The sequence below is a fragment of the Rattus norvegicus genome, chromosome 5, assembly GCF_021556685.1.
Source record: "Rattus norvegicus strain SHRSP/BbbUtx chromosome 5, alternate assembly SHRSP_T2T, whole genome shotgun sequence".
Classification (NCBI taxonomy): domain Eukaryota; kingdom Metazoa; phylum Chordata; class Mammalia; order Rodentia; family Muridae; genus Rattus; species Rattus norvegicus.
Window position 1 is genome coordinate 142,136,209 of NC_141538.1, and position 25,811 is coordinate 142,162,019.

The 25,811-nt window shown below is 44.8% G+C and overlaps 1 protein-coding gene and 1 long non-coding RNA gene across 2 annotated transcripts; one reads left to right on the plus strand and one right to left on the minus strand.

Annotated features, from left to right (window-relative positions):
* The first annotated feature begins 17,184 nt into the window (after positions 1-17,184).
* On the plus strand, positions 17,185-24,402 carry Mycbp (Myc binding protein). The gene is given in 5 exon segments (NM_001271324.2): positions 17,185-17,270; positions 17,417-17,489; positions 21,725-21,773; positions 21,969-22,098; positions 23,193-24,402. Coding segments are annotated over 5 exon segments (312 nt in total). The 5' UTR covers positions 17,185-17,255; the 3' UTR covers positions 23,238-24,402.
* On the minus strand, positions 19,766-21,788 carry LOC148006036 (uncharacterized). Its single transcript, XR_015621114.1, has 2 exons — positions 21,635-21,788; positions 19,766-21,283 (listed from the first exon to the last, which is right to left on the minus strand). It is a non-coding gene; the product is annotated as an uncharacterized LOC148006036 (long non-coding RNA).
* Positions 24,403-25,811: the final 1,409 nt, after the last annotated feature.

Sequence of the window (25,811 nt, forward strand, 5' to 3'; positions counted from 1 at the left end):
AGGTATCCACACTAAGGAGCTGGAGGAGCAAATGATCCCAGAAGAGGCAGGGTGAGACAATAAAGACTTGTCAATATACTTGGGGCTGGAGAGATGGCTCAGTGGTTAAGAGTATTTGTTCTTATAGACTTGGGGTTGATTCCGGGGACCTACATGGTAGCTCACAAGTGTTCATAGTTCCAGTTCCAGGGGATCTGACATCCTCATTGGAACCAGGCATGCACTTGGTGCACACACATACATGCAGACATAAAGGTCATTTCATGACGTTTCCTTCCTGTGGGGAACTAACTCATGTCTTCTTTGTGGTTCTGGTGGTGTTCAAATCCAGTTCTGGGAAACTTCCAGAGAAGAAAACATTGCACTCGTGGAGACCCTGACACACTTGATTTGTAAGGAAGCCTTTGCCTGTCTTATCATGCAAACTGCCATTTCTAGATTCCAGGATGCATTATTTAAAAAAAATTGTGGCAAAGGGAAGCAGGAACTGAAGTATGAATATTTTTTTTTCTTTTCTTTTTTTCGGAGCTGGGGACCGAACCCAGGGCCTTGCGCTTGCTAGGCAAGCGCTCTACCACTGAGCTAAATCCCCAACCCCTAGTATGAATATTTTTAATAAATCCTGGTGCGGGGTTACTTATCCACCTCAGTGGTCTATGTTTCCCGGTGAAAGACACACACACAGCCTTTATATTTAATATGCCTTAAAGAGCCCGGTAGCACCCTCCGTGCTGTTAGAATCCACTTTCTACCCTTAGCCATAACTGCTTACTGTGTCTGCGGTCCATCTTGGCTGCTCTTGACCCAGCTGAGCAGCCCTCTGGGTCAAGTTCTCTTGGTCCCTTTGCATGGTTCTCTCCCTCGTGCAGACGCTTCTTCCATGGCCACTCTTCTATGTCCACTCCTGCATGCTCTTTTCAGTCACGAAGGCTCTTCCCTTCCTGTCGTCCTCCTCAAGGTCCCAAGCCCAGGAAATCTAAAACCCTTCTCTCCCTTCTCCCCAGCCATTGGCTGCTGGCATCTTTATTTACCAATCAGAATTAACTAGGCGCAGGTTCCCAGAAGCTAAATGCAGACCCCTCTCGTGCAAACAGTTTTGGGGGACCCAAATCAGCATTAGAATATAAGCAGGTACAGGAGATCACAAGCTGTTTCTAGGTCTACTCACGACCTACTTTAAAAGGGACAAGGGAAAAAATTTTTTTGACTGGGTTTCTCTTTGTGGCCCTGGCTGTCCTGGAACTTGCTCTGTCGACCTGGCTGGCCTTAAACTTATAGAGATCCACCTGCCACGCCTCTCAAGTTCTGGGATTACAGGTGTGCATCACCACTTCCCAGCTAGAACAACTGAATTTAAATCAAGTCACAGATGTTAAATCAAAACAGAGGATGGAGGATAGAAAATGTGAACCTAGATTTTAGAAATACTTTTTGTCCTTTAAGAAATATTAGTATTCCCATGACAGGTGTGATGGTGCACACTTTAATCCCAGCATCTGGAGGCAGAAGGAGGCAGATGTCTGTGAGCTCAAGGGCAACTCTGGACTCCATTCTGAGACCCTGTCTCAACAAATGAAAATGGTATTTGCTTTTAGTACGGATTCCCATCTATTTTATATTAATGTTTAGGAATACTGAACCCCGAGAGGATATACACAGTTTCCTACATGGAAGACAGAATGGACTAGAGTCAAGGAATGAAAGCTTTAATAGCATGCCACATGTCAGTGTACATAGCATTTCATGACATCTGCCATAGGAACGTTTTCTGTTTATAAACATAAACTGTGAGTATAATGATCAAGGACCCTAAAGCTAACGCTGCTCTCCAGGTTTCGGCAGGTAACATTTACAACATATACACAATCATTATGACATATACCAAATTTTAGGCAGTTAGACCAGGAGACAGCCATTAGCAGATGTGGAGGCTACTGAGGACGGACCCTATCTCCAATTTGCTTGGCAGCAAACAGGGAAATGAATTGTGTGGTGGAGTATGCCCTTAATCTCAGCATGGGGAAGACAGAGGCAGGAGGATCGCTGTAAACTCAAGTCTGGTCTACAGAGCTCCAGGACAGAGAGAAAGACTGAAAATACCATGGTGAGTAGCTCAGCAATCTGGCCCCAAATGGGATGTCACATTCTAATTTGCCTTTAATTGGATAACATCACCTACTGTCTTCTCTGTTTATAGATCTTAGCAGTTTCCCCTTGCTACCCCCTCTCCTTTAAGTTGTGTATGGATGTGTGATGTATGTGAATGTTTGCATGTTTGTGTATCTCTGCACAATGTGCATACTTATTGCCCATAGAGACCAGTAGAGGGCATTGGATCCCCTGGAACTGGAACTGGAGTTATAACAGTTGTGGGCTGCCACATGGGTCCTGGGAATCAAAACTGGGTCCTCTACAACAGCCAGTGCTACACACACACACACACACACACCCTTTGGCCCTTTTGAGACAGAGTCTCTCTACATAGCTCCAGCTGTCCTGGAATTCACTGAACACAGAGCAGACTGGCTTTGAACTCAAGAGATCCACCTGTCTCTAAAAGTGTGTGCCACCTCACTGGGCCAGACAGTGTTCTTACTTGCCGAGTCATTTCTCCAGCCCTTTTCCTCTTCTCTGATAACTCAAAATGTCTAATGTTTGGTACCACACCCACTTGATCCCTTCTTTGGATAGCAGCCAAAATCCTAAACATGTCTGCTGACTCAGCATTCTTGCTCTCTGTGAAGGGTACCTCCCGCCCCATACGGAATCCCTATAGTTCCATCACTTCTCCTGACTCCATGACTAGAACCTGACTCAAAAGGCATGCCCTTTTCCTCTCCTTTCTGGCAGGTGCCAAGACTCCCAGCAGCTTGCCTACCACATCATTTTTCTCTCAAACTATAGCAAAATGGCCCTTAATTTTTTCTGAGTCCGTCTTATAATTCTTTTAACAAGGAGACTAGCAACCCAGAAACACCCAATTTTTGTTCTTTTCCTTTTTGAGACAGTTTCTCTGTGTAGGCCTGGCTGTCCTGGAACTTGCTGTATAAACCATGCTGACCTCAAACTCATAGAGGTCTCTCTGCCTCTCTCTCTGCCTCTCTGCCTCTCTCTCTGCCTCTCTGCCTCTCTCTCTGCCTCTCTGCCTCTCTCTGCCTCTCTCTCTGCCTCTCTGCCTCTCTCTCTGCCTCTCTGCCTCTGCCTCTCTGCCTCTCTGCCTCTCTCTCTGCCTCTCTGCCTCTCTCTCTGCCTCTCTGCCTCTCTCTGCCTCTGCCTCTGCCTCCTGAGTGTTGGAATTAAAGGCATGTGCTACCATTGCCACTGGCTGGTTACCCAAATATTTTATAGTTAATACAAATGACATTATTAGCAAGTATCTGAATAGGAACATTATCCCATTTCAACACTGACAAAATGTATGTTTATTTCATGTGGGCCAAAGTTGGGAAACCATGCAAAGGGATCCTTGCATAAAGGCCCCCCTACAGTTCAACTTGGAAATTTATATTTCAACTTCTCCTAGCTTAAGTAAGCTTAGGGAAAAAAGGTTGCTTTTTAGAGTTTCTGACTCTTTGCTAAATATCTTTAACAGTTTAAGTACTTTCATATTATAGGTGACCCTGTCAATCCCACAGGATTTGTGTTCTCAGCCTTAGTTTCTAGGATTAACACTTGACAGCACCAGAATCAGTCCACTCACAAGGGGACTGCTCAAAAACAATACTTGGGTTAGTTGACATTTTAGATAGGCATGCTTGAAGTAAAGTCCTATAAAACTGGTCTTCATTTTTATATCAGAGTCAAACACTCTAAAATCACCCATCTTAGCTTACCGCTTTTTCAGAGAGAAAAATACAGAGATGGCCGCTCCAGTTTGTTAACAGTTCAACAATGTCTCTCAAAGAGCTCCGTTTATGCGTACGCACACTTACACACATAGACCTTTTAAACAGGCACACCGAGAAGGAGAATTTTGGTGCACAGACCAAGAAAAATTCAAAAGTCAAGTGAGCTGGGTTCAGTAGTTATTTTAAGAACTTCAGGGAAGATTGTTTCTGCCTCATGTCGCTTTAGAAAGGATCATGAGGGGCTGGAGAGATGGCTCAGCGGTTAAGAGCACCGACTGCTCTTCCAGAGGTCCTGAGTTCAAATCCCAGCAACCACATGGTGGCTCACAACCATCTGTAAAAGAGATCCGATGTCCTCTTCTGGTGTGTCAGAAGACAGCTACAGTGTACTCATATACAAAATAAATAAATAAATCTTAAAAAAAAAAAAAAAGAAAGAAAGGATCATGAGTTAACCGAAGGCTGGTCAGCTAGAATTCTCCCTCGGGGGCACCAAGAGAATAAATAGTCTTAATATTTTTCATGATTACATAACTGCAACAGAATGCCCTTGCAACTCTTGTTTATCTGTTTCAAATGAGTTAAGGGGGGGCGGGGGTGCAATGGGTTGCTTTGGGAAAGGGGTGGCCACAAAATTACCTTTGAGGAATGAGCTTTATCAGGAGAAAGGGTCTCCATCACAAAGAAGCAGTATGGTATATCAGGTGGTCCTTAAAGGGAAGGGGAAGCTGCTGTTTAAAACTTGAGAGGAGCACTATTAAAAGATGGCTTAGAATCAGAGTTACCATGGACAGAATGATGGTGGGCTGCAGAGGAAAGCTCTCAAAAATCCCCCCGAACAAAGAGAATGGGTGCTGGTGAGTTCCACCCCGTGTGACTCAGTCTGGGTTAGCCTACCTGACTATTTAGTCTGGGATAGCTTCCTTTAGTACGGAAGAGACAGTACAAGGTAGGACCGTGACTTAGGGGCTCAGCACAGCATGGCTTCTTAACACGCAGTCCAGAGAGAGCTGAAGGGAACGTGGCCTGAGTTTTTTAAGTCTGTGGGGTTGGGCCACTTTGAGTGACTGGTGGCTTGCACAGGGGCCCATGATCCAACATAAAGACTTGGAGAACAATACTCTGAGCAGACCCACCAAAGCCTTCTCCGTCTGAGGCCCATTACACACCAGTCCAAACATAACTCCATAAAACAAATAGCTCAGGAGAACCAGGAAAGACAAAGCCAGTCACAAAAGTGGCTTTAAAAGAACCGAAGTGCTCAAAAGAGCCTGAACCTAAAGGAAAGCCAAACCTGACTGATGGTGCTTGGGGGAAGACATGGTAATGGTCAAGCTTTCTAAGAAAAATCCAAAATGAAGCCCAAGTGCTAGTTTTGTACCGCTTCACCTACTAGAGCAGATGGTGCCGGATAAAAAGCAGGGGGCTGCAAAAAGAAAAACCTCCCTGGAATAAAGCAATTCTAGAAGCTGTTTGGGACAGTTCAACCTTTTGTCCTTTAGGCAGAGTCAGCTTGCTGCCAATGACTGCCGCTCAAATTGTGTATTTTCTCCAGGGTCTTGACAACGGTTACTGGAGTTATTAGAGAAAGCTGCCTGGGTCCTGGCAGCTGTGTTCAGTCAGGCTCAGCCCATCCATCCTCCAGCTCCCCAGAAGACTCCATCTCCTATCTAGCCTCTACTTGCCACAGCTTCCTCTCATCTACCTTTGCCCGTGCCTTCCACATGCAGCTGTTGTTCATGGCTACTGCCATGCCTGTCAAGAGGCACACACAGGTGCCAAAGACCCAGTCACGGCCATCTTTCCTGTCACGGCCACCAAAGACCCAGTCATGGCCATCTTTCCTGTCACGGCCACTGCATTACAAACAGGCAGGGTGGTTAAAGCTGGGACTGTGCAGGGAGGTCATTAGTTCCCAGACCAGGGCAATGGTGCAGTGTGGATGCCAGAGGCTGGGGAAACTTTGATAATGACTGGTGTGTTAGGAGCATAACAGTGGGGAGGAGAACTGCTGAGCTCCTGAGAACTCAGGAGAGCACAGGAGAGCCCTTGAGAGGGGAAAGCCCTGGTCCTCAGGAGAGCAAGAGGAGGAAATAAGTTTTCAAGCACTGGGCTCCCACACCTGCCACGCAGAAGACGGGGATGGGGTGGGCAAGTCTCTGGGATAGCCACTGCAGGATCATTTGCTTCCCAACGGGGTCAACGGCTGCTCATGCTGCTCCAGCCAAGAGCAGGTGTCTGGGTGATCTATAGGTCAGCCAGGCAGGGCTCACTCACTAATCTTTATTAGCAGAAGTGGGGGAAAGCAGGACACGTTCCACACTTGCAGGCTCTGAGTGCCAGGTCCATGCCTGCTCCCATTTGTCACCAGAGGTTCTACAGAGTGGCTCCTCAAAGCCACCATGTATGGTCCCACACCCCTGCCACCCAACGAAAGACTGTGGTAGTGACGACAACTAAAACGACCTTAAATTTAAGGATCATGACCTTGCTTAGCAAAGCAAACAAGAAAAATAGAGAACCACCCAAATCCACAATACCACGTAAATACAGGAACAAGAGATAGTTGCAGAAGTCCCGACCACGTCCCTGCTACAAAACCCAGCCAAAAATAAAAACAAATGGGACTAAGGAAAGAGCCAGGAGGTGGTGTGGAGAGACAGCTCAGGGGACGTAGTGACATAGTACAACCTCGAGGGCCACAAGTAATATTTAGATCACCCAACTGTGGTGACCATAAAAGAAACACTGCAGAGCTTGTGGTAGGAAGTACTACGGCCGTCACACACAAGGTAGAAGTTTACCTATTAGCCCAGGAGGGGAGGTACAGCCCCAGTGGTTGAAAAAAAGGGTCGGGGAGCCCGGCCCAAGGCCATGGGAGAGAATAACCCAAGTCGGCTGAAGAGAAGTCCTGGGTTTTGGAGATCTTGGCTAAATAGCACCACAAAGAGCTATTTATTAGTTCATGGCTACCACAGGGAGAAAGTTGCAAGAAACGTGTTAGTAAAGGAGAAGTCTCTGGGGCAGCATGGGTGAGATCCCGGTCTGGGGCAGGCCCATAATGCTGACAGAGTGGGAGGGTACTGCTGGTCAGCAGGCTTGAACGAAAGAGTGCCCCACAGATGCCAAGTGAATGATTCCAGCAAGAAGACGAAATGAGAGTCGGCACGAACTTCCCAAGCTCTGTGCATGTGGTGAGGCTGGCTTGGGACCAGAGAGATGAGAATATGCCAAGTTCATGGAGGAGATGGTGAAGGTCGCACCAGCATCTGAGGAAGAGGTAGACTTACCCTGTAAGGCAAGGAATCATGAAACTTGTTCCCAGGTAGCTCTGAGCTGCTGCCTCATCCCCCAACCTCCCAATTCCCAACCCCCTGGAGACCAAGTGTCAGGTGGCCAAGGATGGACAGATATCCTTGCTTTAATGATACCTGTTTCTTTGAAAGCTGGTGCCATTCAATTTTATGAAAATAAGGGTGTGGGTTTCCCAGTGAAATTTGTTTTTGACAACGTTGAGAATCCATTTGGCCAATACTCTGATGTCAAAGTACTAGAGCAGTGGGTGTGGGAGAAGCAGTGTCCATCTGTCCTTCCTGAGCATGAGGAGAGCCATGCCATCCAGAGTCAGCACTTGGTCAGGGCTGTGAGTGCCTGGTAGAAAGATCACAACTGAAGCTACTTGCCTGTGGCATCCACACTTGGTCAGAAAAGAGAACAACATGCCTGCTTTGTATTAAAACTGGATCCTCGCCTAACATTTCCACAGTGTGTTGGAAGGCTTCTGGTTCCGCAGTTTGATGGGAACCCTGGAGTGCAAGACTTTTCCAAGTCCTGTGGTGCAGGCTTGGCCCCAGCGCTAGACTCCGCTTTCTCCTTAGAGCTATTGTATGTTGGCTCCTTCAGTGCTCAGGCCTCTGACTGTCAGTCCCACTGTTGCAGGATATCATTAAACAGGGTTTTGGAAGGCCCTGAAACAGTGGCTTCCATGCTTTGGCCGTTGGACATCCCACTCTGCAGGTCCTTTATTTTTAAGGCTGATCTTTTTGATGTTGTATCGTGGAGCTGTAGAGCCTACCCTTTCTCCTAACTGTTGGTCCCAGAACCAAAGATTCTTTGGATGGGAAAGATATTCTTTTCAAAACTGCATCTCAAGTTTCTTCCAGGAGCTCCCGGAGGTCCTTCCTTTTCAGGGGAGGAATGCCCGACTCAGAACCTGCCTCTGTAGCCCTTGGTGTCAGCACTGGGTCCCTCGGATGTTCCATCTGCCTTCGTCCTTTCCACGAGGTTATTTTGAAAGTTGCAGCCTCAGGGCTGGAGAGATGGCTCAGCAGTTAAGAGCCCTGACTGCTCTCCCAGAGGTCCTGCGTTCAATTCAATCACATGGTGGCTCACAACCATCTCTAATGGGATCTGATGCCCTCTTCTGGTGTGTCTGAAGACAGCGACAAGTGTACTCACATACACAAAATAAGCAAATAGAATCTTTTTTAAAAAAGTTGCAGCCTCAGGGTTCTGGAGGATGAACTGTTGTTTGCAGTCCCATAGGTACTATTGAGAGGAAACTCGCCCACTCTACCTTACAAGTTGCATTTGAGTCACTGGTGGACATTTTAGGAGCTGTTTCCTAGGAAAGAATCCCTCTCAACAAAGGCTCCTTCTGTCCCCTCAGATCCATCATTTTGATTTATTCTAAAGAATCGGTCACATTTAGTCCTTAGACACAAGGCTATTGATACGTTGTCGCCTTTTCTCTGGCTCACAATTTGGCAAGGTCTAGCTTTTCTCACTCCTTTCAGCCAGTCGCGGGCCCCTGTCTTCCGGCCCGGAAACTGAGGGAGCACCTCCAGTAACCGCCGCAGTAGCCAGGAAGGAGCTTAAGCGAGCCGAGCTCCAACGGTGAAAGGCTAGGTTGTGGGGTGGGGGATGGGGAGTGAGGGTGGGGCCTAGAAAGGATGGGGACAGGTGGGACACATGCAGGATTGGGCGGAGCAGATGGATAATTCCCAGTTGTGTAGTTTAGCCATCAAAGGTCTTAGGGTGCAGGCTAATGAATCTGGTCTGAGCAGCTTCTTCGAAGCCTTTAGGGCTCAGACTTTAGCGCTCTGGTGACTACTATGCGTGGAGGACGCCAACACCAGCCAAGCTGAGACGCTGCAGCCGGCTGTGTTCAGGGTTACCCAAGCGGAAGAAGATCCCGGTTGGGACTCTTAAGGATAAATTGGTAGAGTACTTTACAAACTCTGCTGGTACAAAATCCCGAGGATATCGCCCATAAGCACTTGGGTAGGAATGAGCGGCACTGCCAGAGGCAGCTCCATCTTCCTACAATGTGACAGGGCAGCTGCTCATAGAGGACCTCAGAGCTCATGGTCAAGGGGTGGATTGTTCCGGAAAGGACAATTTAAAATGCCAGGGAATAACCATTGGGAGAGATTTTTTTTCCCATTGTTATCTTTATGTGTATGGGTGCTTTGCTTATATGTATGTATATGTACCAAATGCCTGCAGTGTCTGTGGAAACCAGTTACAGATGGCTGAGAGTCACCACATGGGCTACAGGAATCAAACCTGTGTCCTCCAGAAGAGCAGCCAGGGTTCTTCATTGGCCACCTCTCCAACCCTCATCTGTTTATTCTTGATGTGCGTTTTATGTTTTGGGCTGTCAGGATAGTGCCTGGGCCCTAGCACTCTAACAAACTAGGCCTAGTAACAAATCTTCGAAGCAAATTAAAGACGGACTTTTTAGTGAAAACTAGAAAAAGATTTACTCAATATGGCTGTCTGTGTTGGGAAGTAGGACAAAGAGATGCAGTGACCTTCAGGTCCTGACTTGAGGTTTAGGTGCAAGTAACGGGCCAGAATCATGCATATCTGAGCAGTTCAGGGAGAGCAATGGGCTGATTCATCACTGACCCATCGCTGTCTTGGCTGCAGTCTCTTTGAAGGCAGTCAGACAAGAGGTCGGCATGGTGAGAAATCCCTTTCCCCAGGACAAGTCCCTCTTCTCGTTGGATCCAGGCTTCAACCTCTTGTGAGATTTCTGGGCAAAGTCCAATGCTTTGTAAACGTTTGATGGTTAAAAGGAGACTGCAAGTGTTTCTTCAGAGGTTGTACTCTGAGAGACATGCCCTGGAGAGATGGCTCAATGGGTAAGAGTGCTTGCTATCAAAGCATGAAGTCCTGTGTTTATTATAGGTGAGAGCTTAAGAGAAGGAAGCAGCAGGGTATGGGCTCTGACACCTTTAATCCTGGCACTTGGCAGGCAGAGGCAGGTGCATCTCGAGTTCAAGGCTGGCTTGGTCTCTATAGCAAGTTCCGGGCCAGCCAGGGCTACACATGGACAGTATGCCTGAAGATGTGCTGAGGAGATGGGGGGAATAACTTATTATTAAACATAATTAGTGCTGTAATGATATGCTCAGTCCTCCCAGGAGCCCCCACTGTTGTTCTAATACTGCGCTCAGTCCTCACCTTTATGAAGCTTTTGAAGTGGTGGGTGTGGCCGCTTACAAAGTTTCTGTGCATTCAGCTCTTTGCACCAGGCATTTGTCCATCTTGACATGGTTCATCACTTTTTTTTTTTTTTGGTTCTTTTTTTCGGAGCTGGGGACCGAACCCAGGGCCTTGGCGCTTCCTAGGTAAGCGCTCTACCACTGAGCTAAATCCCCAGCCTCGGATCAACTGTGTTTTACACCAAGACCTTTCTTCTTCTTTTTAAATGAGAAATTACCTCAACATTGTACTATGTAGTTCTAAAAGAAATAATGGGGAAGTAGAGTTTGTGTTGAACTGTTTATTCATTCATATGAACTGCGTAAGTTTTCCACATGACCTAGGATTTGCCTTCTGTTTGGTTTATCTGTAACGACTTGCTACAAATAAAGGTTGCATTTTACCTTTAACACTAACATGTTTTAAATATATATTTTTTTAATTTTTTGAGATTATAATTATCGATTTCCCTCCCATTAAATGCATTATATATATTCATGTGTCTTCCCCACCCCTAACCTAACCTACGAAGTGCCATCTTCTGGCAGAATGGCATTATTGCATAGGACAGTAGTTCTGGATTTGGCAGTTTTGTCACTGAAAATGCAAATGTGGAAGTAACATACATGTGTAAGCAGAACGAGCCCCACAGGGATGTAGCTGGCAGTCCTGTCTTCTTCCTGTAGGACATGTGCAGATAGAAGCCGCTATGCACGGCCTGGAAAGAGGCTCAGGCTGCTCTCAGGCAATGACCTTACAATGTACATTTTAGCTATACATAGTGTTTTAGATGCAAGTTATAAATCAAAATATCTGTGTGTTCTGCTTGGTTAGCATATTTGTACCTGTTCATTCAGGAAAATCCGAGGTCTTGTTTATTAAAAAAAAAATACTAACAGGAAAACTTTGTCTCCAGCATAGAAATACTGTGTAATACTTATGTGCTATGCTTTGATTGAGGATGCTCCCTAAAGCCTCAGGCATTTGAATACATAGTCCCGGCTGCAGTGCTGCTGGTGAGGGTTAGGTGGAATAGCTTGGGAGTAGAACTAGCACTGAGGTGGGCTTTGAAAGTAGGAAGCCTCGCTTACTTTCAGTTCACTCTCCGATTCATGCTTGTGGCCGAGGGCGTGAGTTCTCAGCTTCTTGCTGGTGCTTGGTACCATGCTTCTCCACCAGGATGGATTTTTATCCCTATAGAACTGTAAGCCCAAATACCCATCTCCCACAAATAAGTTGACTTGGTCATGGTATTTTATTACAGCAACAGAATAGTAACTAATACAGGAATCACAAATAGTTCAGTCCCCACACCCCCTGGAAAAGAAAAAAAACCTAAAGAAAAAATTCATGTTCTTTAAAATGTCAGGAAGTCTTCTCACCATATAGGTGAACCTTAGTCTGAGCTCTCTGATCACTGTTTAATGGACACTAACTAGCCTACCTTTTGGCCTTTGTCTGCAAAAGGAGCTGTAGGGTTGAGTGTCAGGAGCCTAGGATAGGCTAAGGCTAGCAGGTAGCCTTCCTGGAGGTGGCCTACTGCTTCTGCATGGTCTGTGATGGGTGGGCTCTATGAGGCAAGGTCCCAAAGAGACTTCACCTGCTGATGGCTTCTTGGAGCTGATATGCCTTTCCTGTCATTATTATATAATAATCTCTGGGCATTATCCCACCCTGTTGACCAGATTTTCTGCAGATCAACATAAAGATGAATCTTCATGAATTAATGCCGTTTGGATGAATGATTTTTATAGAATTCTTGATTTGATTAAAATAATTTTAGGAAGAAAATTTTTAGAGATGGTCTTAGTTCTTTGCTAGAAAGATGTAATAAAGTTAGAATCAAGAATAGAATGTGCCCACTCCTCATAATAGTAAGTAAAGTCTGCATAATAAGAAATACGAGCTTCCATAATTATACTAAAAAGAGGAATAGGCTTGCAACAAATTTGTGTTCAAGGCTAAAATATTTAGGTTCATGGATAAAGCCACAGGTATGCACTATGACTAGGCCAGGCCATGTAAAAACTGTTGCCTTAAATGTATGATAAGCATAGAGAATAAAACACTGCTTTGAACTGAAAGTAGACATCTTTCTGCAACTCCCATTTTATGTAACATGTCTGTGATATCGGTAATTTTCTAAGAGCTTTTTTCTAAGCAGGGATAAAAAGGCCAAAGAAGTAAGGTTGGTGGGTTGGTGGCTCTGCCCCATCCATGCATCCATGCATCCATGCATCCATGCATCCATCCATCTACCCATGCATCCATCCATCATGTATGCGCGTTTGTTATGTATGAAGGTATATGTGTAAGTATGTAAGCACACGTGAATATTTGTGGAGTTGATAAGACAGATGGCTGGGCCCAGCCAGAGTGGGTATGTATGAATATATGTTTAAAAAACATAAAAAGCTAAAAGCAATAAATAAAAAGTGATGTAGACATTTCCCACTTCACCAAGTGTATGTGTTTTCTGTGTGAGTGAATCCTTCTTTCTTTTCTGGTTTACAAAGAGTTAACCCACCAAGTTAGTCAGGAACTCCTAGCAACTAGAAATAAATCCTTTACCTAATCTCCCTACTGTTAGCAGCAAGTGTCAGTAGGTCCAGAGGCCTGCAGCGTCTGACTTCAGAGTAACTTAAAGTCAAGCTATGCGTATGTTATTATAGAAAACAACCCTAATATCTTGCAAGACCAAATCTTGTCCCTGCGGACACGCTTTCCCCCTCAGCTACCTTCAAGAGAGAACCAGAGCTCCGGAGCTGGCCTCTGGCAGTTGGGAAGATGACTAAGTGGGTAAAAGTACTTGCTTCACAAGCCTACTGCCCTGCAGAGTTTGATCTCTGCAACTCACTGAAACAGTCAGGTGTGGTAGCAAGCATGCATGGTCCCAGAACCCCTACAGCGAGATGGGAGGCACAGACAGGTGGGTTGGCAGCTAACTTGGTCGTGCCATCTTGTCTATGAGTCCAGCTGTCAGGCTATGCTTTGATGTGGTATTCTGTTATCCATGTATGCTCCTGTGTGCCACTTTTAGGTGTGATATGTTAGAGTTTAAAAAGCAGCCTATAAGTAAACAAATATAAATTCAGGTCAAATTCCTTCCAATTCCTAAGACCTAAGCAAATCTAAGTTTTTTTTTTTTTTTTAAGTTTATAAGTTAAAAAGAAAAACAAGTTGGATAGTGGTGGCACACACCTGTAATCTCAGCACTTTGGAGGCAGAGGTTGGCAGATCTCTGGGAGTTCGAGGCCAGCTTAGTCTACAGAGCACGTTCTAGGACAACCAGTGATATAAACCTGGGCTGTCTCAACCTCCCCTCCCACTCAAAAAAAAATATCCAGGACTGATAATACATTATCTTGTGCTACTATTAGATACTTAAATGTCAATGCCTTAATTTCAAAACTGCGTTTTGGGTTTTCATTACAATAATCTATGCAAAAGTCGGTAAGTGTAATAAAAGGCTGATAGAACTGGACAGACAGGGTTTTGGGTTGTCCTTGGTATGATGTCCAGATTATATCCCAGAGAGTTAAGCAAGAGATATTACTGGGTATCAGGATTCCCATTTGCAGGTTCTTTTTTTTTTTTTTTTTTTTTTTTTTTTTTGGTTCTTTTTTTCGGAGCTGGGGACCGAACCCAGGGCCTTGCACTTCCTAGGCAAGCGCTCTACCACTGAGCTAAATCCCCAACCCCCCATTTGCAGGTTCTTAGTCTTGTTGATAAAAGAATTTAAGATTTATAAGGAAGCTTGACCATTAGATTTTGAAAGAAAACCCATACGGCAGGCAAGCTACAATCTGTCAGCAAATGGAGAAGAAAAAAGGGAGAGCAAAGGAGATTTCCTCATCTCATGCGGGCTCAACTCAGGAACCAGAGGCTCACAGTCCCAGGAAGCACCCAGTGAGTCAATGGCTCTGAGTCCTTGTCTGCAAACTTGGCATTCATGGCTGATAAAGGGCGAAGGGTTTGTTCTGTTTGAGACAGAATCTCAGCATGTGACTCAGGCTGGCCTTTCACTCGCAGAGATCTGCCTGCCTCTGACTCCTGAATGCTAGATGCTAGGATTAAAGGCGCATGTTGCCATTCTTAGTAGTGAAGGTTTTCTAATCACTTTTATTTTAAAATATTTCTGTTACATTTATTGTGCACGTGTGTGTGTGTGTGTGTGTGTGTGTGTGTGTGTGCGAGAGAGAGAGAGAGAGAGAGAGAGAGAGAGAGAGAGAGTGCTGGGAGAACATGTGGAGGTCAGATGGTACTTTGCAGTACTTTGATCTCCTCTCTATGACAGTTCCAGGGATCAGGCTTTCAAGTCAAGTGCCCTTATCCACTGAGTCAGCTCATTGGTCTACCTAAGATGAGTTTTGTTTTTTTTTTAAGAGCTTATTAAAGAGTAAAAGTTTAAAAAAAGAAGGATTTTAGTTTACTAAAGAAAGCAGAGGTTGGGACAAGAGCCAGATCTCCAGAGAGGGCCCAAGAGAGGACTATGGAAAAGGTTAGATTGGCTCCACGATAGGAGGTCCTAAGAAAGGAGAAAAAAATCCAGGGCTACACTGTAGGGGCTTTTTCCAGGATGTAAGGCAGAATCTGGACAAACACCAAGGGAATTTTATTGAGAGTTAATTCTCTGAGCATCACCTTCAGTCAGGGGAGAGCTTACCTGCTCTATACATGTTTCTCTGTTCCCAACCAAGGAGGTGACCGACCATTCACATTCACTGACTCTTCATTTGTTGCTCACTCAGAGGGGATGGGGGAGGGTGAAGCTCTGTCTTCCCTTGTCAGCTGTTGACCTGGCTTGTCTACTGGCCAGGTCACTAGTTGTTGATTTTAAAGATGGCGGTGGTCTCAGGCTATGGTAGGGTCCGCTAGTCATTAATTCAACTCTATTTTTGTCCTCACCTTTATGTAGTAAGCATGAGGTTCTATCAAAGAATCACCACGTACTTAGAGGGAGCTAACTCTTGCTGCAGTTAATACGATGCGGTTGCAGCTTTTGTTGGTTACCTCATATCCAGCTCCTTATGTACAGGAGTGTGGAGTAGCCTCTCTCCAGGTCAAGGGGAGCCATGCTTTGCCATAATTAAGCCGGTTACAACTGGCAGTATTAGGAGGTAGCACTATGAAAAGGTAACAATGCCTTACTTAGTTTCCTGGGATTGAGTTAGGAGGTCACACATGGTGAGACCCTGCCTCAAAACAACCCCTCCCCCCCAGACAAACAAATGTAAAAATCCCAAAAAGCCCAACTAAGAAAACTGGATGAGTCTGCAATGCCTGAGACCAGCGACTGGACCAGGGAGGAAGGGCATTACTGACAAGATCAAAGGGAGGCAGGCAGCACCCATCGAGAGGAACTGTGCTTTGTACTTTCTCTTCAGTTGGTGGTTGAAGCTGGGTTCATGACTGGACAGTTTTTTTCCACATGAGTTTAAGTTCTGTGGCTTCTCATGACCGAATATGATTTTTTTCTTAAGACCAAGAGAAAAGACAGTATTTTCGTTATTTGTGCAATATAGAGCCATCGTTTCGCTTTTCTTAAACAGTCTAAAAACTATGCAGCTAGGGGCCAGTAAGATGGTAGGTAAAGGCACTTGTCGCCAAGCCTGACAATCGTAATTCAATTACTGAGTCAGAAGGAGAGCAAGTCCTGTGAGTCTTGGATCTCCAACCGCACCGAGGCATGAATACCCTGCCCCAAAAAGGTGAGGATAGGGCCTTACATTGAAACAAGAACACAATGAATTCTTTGTTTTGTTTTGGAGACAGGGTCTCTCTGTGTAGCCTTGGTCATCTTGGACCAGGCTGGCTTCGAACTCAAGAGATTCAGCCGCCTCTCCTTTCCTCGCACTGAGACTAAATTCGTAAGCCACCAGCGCTCGGTGAATAGAATGACTTCTATTCAAAGACATCAAAACAATATCTAGCCAAGTAGCAGGCACAACAACAAATTCACCAAAGGGCCCTCTTCTGCACCCAGAAATGTTCTCAGTAAACAAAACAAAACAAACAAACCCAGCAGCATAGCCACATTTTAAATTCATCTTCTGCATGTAGGGTGGCTTCTGGATGGGTAAAGTGGGATAAGCATTTTTGAACGAAGGAGGAACTAGAGAGACATACATACTTAGTACTACCTATAATTATTTTCAACATAAATACATGCATAATATATGGAAAAGAACTTAATGTTAACTACCAACGGGGTAAAAAAAAAAAAAAAAACAAAAAGAAAACTAATGACACAAAGGCAGGGAAAAGAATCACGACTTCAGAGGTCTTTCACCTAATCCAACATTACTGTAGAGATAAATTTTCTCCCAGCCAGCTGCTATCTGCAAACCGTACTGGGCTTACATGAGCACCCTGAACATGGAGTCCAAGAGAGATTCAAACTCTTTATATAGCTCAGGGTGACCTTGAACTTTTTCCTGTTTTGCTTTCACCTCTCCTGTGCTGGGTATTTTTCTGAGAGCCAAGAAACACTGAAACACCGGTTCCCCACCAAAGACCTAAAAGACAAGGAGTGCGCGACTACTACCACGTGGAGAGATGCTACGCTTAAAGCATCTAACTCCCGGACACACCCATACTGGGCCTCACAGGACGTTCGTTCGGCTTTACCGAAACCTCGCCTCTTGCTAGGCAACCGAATCTCCGCGGCGACCGGAACAGGAAGATGCGAGACTGCCCGGAACCGCGTAGGGCAGGCGCACGCAGTCTCTCTGGGCTCCGAGGAGACAAGGATACACAGCGTCCCGGTCGCCATGAAAACAGGCCACACCCCGGCGGTCCCGGCCCGTGCCTGCCCAGTGCGCAGACGCGCGCGCCGTTCCGCGCAGGAGCAGTGAGGCTTGGAGCCCGCCAGCCAGTGTCTCCGGCGCCAGCTACGCCGCTGTGGCTGTCACTATGGCCCATTACAAAGTGAGGGGGGCGCGGCGTGGCTCGGGGCGTGCGGGCGGCGCCGGGTGGGAGTTGGGGCGCGTGCAGGGCTTGGGGCCGGCGGCGGGGCGCGCCGTCTTCCTGCTCCGGCCCCGGGCTCCGGTCCCTGACCCGCCGTGTCTCCTCAGGCCGCCGACTCGAAGCGCGAGCAGTTCCGGAGGTACTTGGAGAAGTCGGGGGTGCTGGACACGCTGACGAAAGGTGAGCGGAGGCGGGCGGCTGCAGCCAAGGTCCGCGCGCTCTTGACCAGGTGGGGCCCGCCCGGGGACTAGCGAGGCCTTGGGGTCCCATGGGTTGAGCGCACACCGGCCGCGGGACTTTGCCTCACCCCCGTGGTCGCTCTCTGCCCGGGACTGAAACTCTTGCAGCTGTTGCAAAGTCTCTCCAACTTCCGTTGCTTTCCCTCGAGCAGTCGCAGTGGACACGTTAGCAAGAGACCTTGAGGTCCCAATTGCTCCCGCCGTATAGTGTGCGGGATTTTACAAATTTTTCCTTTGGACAAAGGCAACTAAGAAAATTACTGGATTTGAAAGTGGGTTATTAAGTGGCTCTAGTCCCCGAAGCTGGAGAGTATCACAGACAGTTTGGGCTGTGGCTTTTCAACTCTTTCAGCCTGTAGTAATTCCTACTTTGTGTAGATATCATAATTAAAGTGGAATTACAATTTGAAAAGTGCTTCAGAGCACATAAAAATGGCTATACTCTTTACTTTAAAACAATGGAAGATTACTTTTAAAGTGCATCCCTTCCTTTCTGGGAGTAAGGTTAGAGGGTATGGTGATTGAACCCAAGGATTCCCGGAAAGAGAATACAGCTAAACTGTCCTTAACAGTATATTGAATACCTGCTACATGTTGAGTAAGAACTCAACATTGCTTGGTGTTTCCAAGGGAATAGAATGGAATGGCTGGCAGGGATTGAACCCTTGGTCCTTTTGAGAATAGGAGGTGTCTGGGAAATAATTTTGTATCTGCTTTTTAGTGAAACAAAAGCTAGGGGAAAATTTGGAAGGACTTAGAAGAAAGCAGGGCTTTTAATTCTTTTACATGGATGAACTGACAAGTTAGAATTACTACTAATTTCCTTATGTAGTTTTGCAAGTCGATGTGAGCAACATATAAGGAACTGCTCTGTGAGACCACTGTACTTTGTGGCATCGGAAGTGTCACAGATGGCTTGGAATTCTGGTAAAAACCCCTCATGTTTCTTTGATGTGATGATTTTATTCCAGCCTGTGTTCTGGGTACCAAGGGCACAGCCACAGACATGTCCCTGCTTTTGGGAGCTTGTTAGGGACACACACTGTAACACAGTGCCAGCTAGTGGTTGACATATAATTTAAACCATAGCCAGGATAAAGGTGTGACATTTTACATGGAGTAGCAGAGGGCAGACCGTGAACAGAATTTAAAGTATAGATAAGTATAAAATTTGAAATCTGGATTGCTCCCAAATCTGTAACTTACTGAGCATTGATGTGGAAAATCCCATACTTGACTACATAAATTATGTCAGTCATAATTCAGGAGCCTAGGAGTATGTACTTGTTCAAGACCATGTTCATCTTATGTGGATGAGGTCCGAATGGAATGTAAGTGAAGTTCAAGTTTCCGCTTGGATCTCATCCCCAAAATGTCTCATTATTCATGAGTAGACATTTCAACCTCTGGAGATAAAGACTGATACACTTTTGATCCCAAATAATCTGTGTGGGGAGGGCAGGGGGAAAGAAATGGATGCGGTGAGTGGACAGGCGAGAGCAGTACAAGGCAGATGGACAGCAACTGGAGATAACTGAATGCAGGCTGTTTAAGAGAATGGAAACCAATTTTAAAGGGTCAAACATAGATGCTTTATACACGTTTACATCTTCCTATCAGCAACATTTCAGAGAGGATTTAAAGTTGTTTTTAACATCAAAACAATGTAAGAAGCCAGGCATGGTGACATGTTTTTAGTGCTCTAGTGAGGGAAGGCCGATCGGCATTCACTGCTTGCCTGGAGCGCATATCAAGACCTGTCTCTCTCTAAAACAGTAAACGAGAGCTAGGCTAGAGAGATGGCTTAGAGGTTAAGACTACCTGATATACAACTACAGGGACTAAAGTCGAGATACCGGCACTCATGTACTAAACCAGGCGGTCTGTGTGTGTGTGTGTTCCCAGCCTAGCCAAAAGGATGGAAGCTCCAGGCTGGGAGACCTTGTCTCAAAGGTTTGAGGCATATGCAGAAGACTGTCGACATCTTGTTTCATTTCTAATTGCACTTGACCAGTTGAAATAGGAGGACTGCTTGAGTCTGTGACCAGCCTTGGATAAAGAGTAAAACTACATCTTAAAAACAAAAAACCAAACTTAACCAACCAGCCAAAAAACAAACAAACAAGCAAAAACAACAACAACAAAAAACAAACAAACCCAAAACCAAAACCCAAATTGTATAACCTTCTAGACAAAAGCATCCAGGAAGAAGGTGAATGGATGGAATAGCATTTTAGTTATTCTGAGCAGGGTAGCAAACTTTAAAAGGCTCTAAGTACCTAGGCTGCTAAGGGCTAGCCAGAAGGCTCAGCAGGTGAAGGTGCTTGCTGCCAAGCCAAGTGGACCTGAGTTTGATTCGCAGAGGGTATAGGTCTCTGAACTGTGTCCTCTGATTTCTACCTCCTCCCCAATATTGTAATAACAGTAAATTTAGCTTCTAAAGCAAAAGCGAATATGATTTGGTTGAATTCTCTTCAGATAAAAAGCACAATTATTCCACAGAAAAGAACACAAAACTTAACACTTTGTGGCTCCAGCCATGCAGACACCAAGGCAGGAATTTGGGAGCTGGAGGGAAGTGAGGATGCAGTGACGGAAGGAAAAGGCAAGAGCACTAATAGTCACACCCTGTAGATCCTTGCCGGCCTAGTGGTGCAAGTGTTTAATCTCAGCACCTGGGAGGCAGCACTCAGAGAGGCAGGCAGTTTCTGTGAGCTCAAGGCCACCCTAGTTTACATAGTTTCAGGACAGCAAGGGCTGCACAGAGAGATGCCATCTTTAAAAGTAAGTAAATAATGACTAAGACTCCGTACAGATCAGTGGAAGTAAATGAAGAAACACTTTTAAATGTATTTTTTAAAGCAAAAAAGTAGTAGTAGGGATTTGAGATAATGTAACATACTAAGAGATGGTCAGATAGTTGCGATATAAATGTGGATTTCTCAAAAAACTGTGTATTTTGGTGTAAAAGTGCTTGCTCACTTGACATTTTTCATATTGTCTGTACTTTGTCATTAAAACTCGAAAACCCAGCACATGTACATTGGTTTACAACAGGATTTCTTAATTTGGACTCTCAAGTTATGCACATTGAAGTTGCATATTTTACTTTTGTCAGATTTTTATAACACTTGTACGGGGGGGGGGGTGCTGAGGCAGGAGGATTGCCATGAGTTTGAGGCTAGCTGGTAGTACAATAGTGAATTGTAGGTCAGCTTGGGTTACCTGTCTCAGCAACACACTGACTCAAGCATACACAGCCTTAGGAGAGTTTTTCAAATTGTCCTCAGCACAAGTGTGGAGACCTTGCCCCCTGCATACTGAATCCTTGTTCAGTAGGTGAGAGACAGTGTTGACAGGAAGTGCTAGCACATTGTTAATGCCAGTCTGAGCATGTTGACTGTGGTAACGTTTTTTTGGTTGGTGCCTAGCTTGTCATACATGAAACTTAATTCTTGAACGTTTCAAATGGAATGCTGTTAATTACCTAAAATGTCTTCAAGTACATTACATTAGATTTTTTGTTTTTGAGACAGGGCTCCTTGTAGTTCAGGTCTCCAGCTCATTGCTTTTCCAGGAATGATCTTGAACTCCTTAGTCCCCTGCTTCACCTCCTTAGTACTGAGAGTACAGGTATGGGTACCCGGCTTTCTTCTGGGCCATTTTCCATGTCCCACTTAAGTCAGGCTTGTATACAGCATTCAGGAGTGACCCTGCTACCTCCTTGCTTTCAAACTGTTGAAATAATGTTTGTAGTCCTTAGGATCAAAATTCAACTAAGCTTTTCTCAGTTGTCTCAGTCTGGCCCCAGACTATCTTTCCTTTTATTACCCACAACCCCACAACATACTTGACCTGTTGGTTCCCTTGTATATGCTTTGAGCTTTTCCATTTAATCTGAAATGCAGCTAGGTCTCAGATCTGCCTCTGATGCTGAGTATTCTAAAACTCACTAACCACTATTACAGCTGAGTATTCTCTTAGTTCCTTATCTTTTACGACAGATTGATGAGTTTGTTGCTAGCAAGGGTACTGTCTGACTTGTTCACCACTGTATGGACAGGACAGTCTTAGCAATCTGCTCACCGTACAGCAGGCAGACAGTGTTTACTGAGTTTCAGAATATTTCAGCCGTCTACACTGGAGACTTAATTGTTCTTTCTCTTTGATTTGCAGTGTTGGTAGCCTTATATGAAGAACCAGAGAAGCCCACCAGTGCTCTGGAGTATCCTTTTCATCTCTGAAGGGAAAAAGCCATATTTCTGACATTTTTATTTATTCACATATATAATGCGCTTTCAATACTTTGTTTGTTGAAAAGTTCTTTTGACTCTTCACCTGACCCTGGACAACCGCTGTGGTGTGGTGGTGACTGTCCTGGCCCACCCTGCTCTGAGTATGTTCTTAACACTGATGTCAGCTTTTTAAAGCATCACTTAGGAGCTGCCACCCCGGAGAACCCAGAAATAGAGCTGCTTCGCCTAGAATTGGCAGAAATGAAAGAGAAATATGAAGCTACTGTAGAAGAAAATAAAAAACTGAAAGCAAAGGTAAATTTAAAAACCAAATTCAAATTAAAAAGTAATCTTGCCTCTAATGATTATCTGACCAATCCTTACTGCAGGCCAGGGATATAGCTCAGTGGTCGAGCGTCTTTCTGGCATGAGTAGAAGGTCCTGGGTTCCATCTGTAGCATGATAAAACCACAGTAAACAACTAAACCCAAAACTCCACTAATGGGTAGCAGGGAGGGACAGTATCAGTTTCAGTCAGATCCATGGCAAACTTAAGCCTCATCTAGAAAAGTCCCAAGACCGATAAAAAGTTGGATAGGCAAGTATAGTCACGAAAAGGGAGTGAGAACCTACATCAATGAAAAGGTGGGGACATTGGCTGATACTGCTTAAAGTAAGTTCTTAAGCTGTTTAGGTCAGTCTAGGCCACTGCGTTGTTAAGACACAGTCTGCATTGTCTGAAGCATGCTAGCTCCAGGTTCTCAAAAGGACGGAAGAAAGCTGTACTCGACTTTATCTAGAGCTGAAATTTGCCTTTGCTCAAATTCCCATAAACATGAGCATCAATCAGAGTCTGAGGTTTATCACATTCCGAACCACACGATGTAATTCCCAGTCTGAACCTAATTGAAAGAGGTCAAGTCTTCTGAAGTCTAGTGTTCTTGTAAGCAGTCACAAATTTCTATAAAAGAAAAGGCAAGGTTTTAAATCACTAAGGATGCTGAGATCTGTAGTTGGTAGTTGCTCTGTAGACCAGGATAGCTTGAAACTCAGGGCAGACCTGCCTCTGCCTCCCTGTTGCTGATGTAAAACTTCCTGGCACTTTTAAAGTCAGACATCGGCTTCCCATCGGCTGACCATACTAACAGAACCATGCAGTGACTGAACAGTTCAGTCGTGAACTGAGGCGTGAGTTTAGTTCCCCAGCAATGCTAAAGATTTATACAAAAAAGGCTTTTGTTAGGTTTAATTGTACTCAACCTTAAGTAAGTGAATGGTTTAAGAAGGATAATACAGAAATTGATTACTGACTCAACTAAGTTGAATATATTATCTAATTTCATTGTATTACTAAGTTTTTTACCCAACTTAAATAAAATTCATCTAAATCCTCTGTCTTTGCCCCATAGCTTGTTCAGTATGAACCACCTCAGGAGGAGAAGCGTGCTGAATAGGATTCTTCTCAGTTGAAAAGACACTGAAAACTGGTTTTGTATCACTTGAATAGCTTGTATAGTATATGATCTTTCCTGAAAAGATGCTATAAACTTTTAATATGTTAAATTCACTCATCACACTTTAATGTTATAAACACATATACATAGAATCACCAATAAAAACTCAATATAACTTTCTTTGGGTCTTAAAGCAGGAGAATCCAAAGTAGATCGTGAAGAAAAGCTAAAGAGCCACCTAACTTTTCACCCTGACAGCATTTTATTTATTACTCAGTTAGGAATAATGGTACTGGTTGTATTTTAGCTAGAAGATTTAGCAGGGAGCTATTCCTTGGTCCAGGACTTGAGCATAGTAGGCACACTCATTCTTGACAGCGTATATTTCCTGGAGACAGCTGGACATATCTGTGATGTACAATGCTTTTGCATGGGTTCCCATGCACTTCTGCTCTTTTATAGAAATCGAGAACAAACAGCTCTTCTTTGCCACCACTTTGCCTTAGACAACTGTGCGTGCCAGTGTGAACGCTGACACCACGTTTTCCTTCTATGCAATCATGCCTATCTGATAATGCTGCCTTGCTGTGTGTGCTTTAGTGTGTTCTGGTTGCACATTAGTCTGGGTCATTTTCAGTTTGTGTAATGCTGCAGCTACCTTTGATTGTAATTTACATGCTTCCCACAGGACTACACTCTTACCCTGCCTTCCTTCCTTCCTTCCTTCCTTCCTTCCTTCCTTCCTTCCTTCCTTCCTTCCTTAGTTGAGCACAGAAGAGAGATAAAAGTCTGGGTTCATACACAAACTGGGATGGGAAAGGAGATGAACTGTCTATGTCACAGATAATTATAATAAGTAATTATATAGTGATTTCTTTCCCTTCAAACATTTTTTTGAGCCTTGAATTCACTTTATCTTTATTATCCCTGTGAAGTAGGTAGGGCAGGTAAAGGGAAGGTTGGGTGTTGAATTTTTAGGCCAAAGACTGACACACAGATTTGTTGCTAACTGTAGAAACCTGAGTAGGTCAGTTAATGGTTTGGAGACCCCCATCCTCATCTGTACCATGAAAACATTTGCTGCCTACCTCACAGGGTTGTTGTGAGGTCAAATGAGAGAATGTATATGAAAGATTTGTAAATGGTAAAGTACTTGTTTTGTTAATCCTTTTCTTTCTTTTTTGGTAGGGGACAGTCTCATGTACCAAGGGCTGGCCTTTAATTCCTGCCTCCAACTCACGAATGCTGGGGTTATAGGCACTCCCACTCCATCCGGCCCTTTCCCTTTTTCCTGGCAAGAATCACAGTCAGAGGTGTTGTCGATTACTTGCCTTCTTCCCTGACAGGCACATAAGCCCTTCTATACCACATCTTCTAGCCTTGTCTTTAAACTTTGATCATAGCACACATCCAGTCAAAGCTGGTTTAACCAGTCAAGGTACTGGCACCTGCTGGAAACTCTGACCAAGCCATTTACCAAGGCATTGCAATCAGTCACATTGGCAGGACTGTGGCAATGGCCTGCATTGTTTCTGGAAGGTGGCCAGATACTGAAAGAACATGTAGCTGGGCAGATTCTCTTTGTTTACCAATTTAGGTGCCTTCTGGAATGGATATCACTGGGCTAAGTGCTGGTGAGACACATGCAAACATCGACAAGGTGGTTAGGATGTGCAAAGAATTGTAGGCATAATGAAACAGGGCCTCATGAGAATTTGGTAGAGAGGGGACTTAGCTTCTTAGTGGTTTGTATGGCCATTATTTTGTTGATACTGATAACTACATTTTGTTTTCCGGCTACTAGTCTTCCCCACTCCTCTTGTAGTACTATTCACTCATTCATTCATTCATCTCACTGTAAATATTATGTAGCTGTGATTGGCCTGGAACTATGTAGCTGATGGTAGCCTCAAACTCAAGAGTCTCATTCCTCTGCTTCCCAAGTGCTGGGATTAAAGCTGTGTACTTCCCTGCCGGTTTAATGATATGTTTATGTCAGTAGGTCTGTGACTGTCTTGAACCATTCTGTTGCACATTAGTTGCAGTGTGTGGGCTAGATTACCACCTGTAGGTGGAACTGACTTGAGCCAGCCACTGATACTGAAGAATTCAAATTCTGGGCCTGGAGAGATGGCTCAGTGCTTAAGTGCACTGACTGCTCTTCCAGAGGTCCTGAGTTCAATTCCCAGCACCCACATGGTGGCCCACAACCGCCTATAGTGGTTATGCCCTCTTCTGACATGCAGATATACAGATAGAACACTCATACATTTAAAAAGTCAATCAATAAAGAATAAATACAACCAATATATCTTAGAAACAAAGATTTTGAGGTCACTGGGCATGGTTAGCCACCAAGTTCGGGTCCTCTCTAGGACCACTGAACCCCTCTTCCAACATTTCTTCCTGTCAAGGACTTGAATGAAGAGCGTGTACACGATGCTGAGTGGAACAGGAAATGTAAGCCATCAGTTCAGTTCCCGCTGCACTGAAGCTGCTTCATCTGTGAGACAGAAATTAGGGCTGTAGACATGGCTCATGGGATGGGGTTAGGTGAGGCCTGAAGAACTCAGT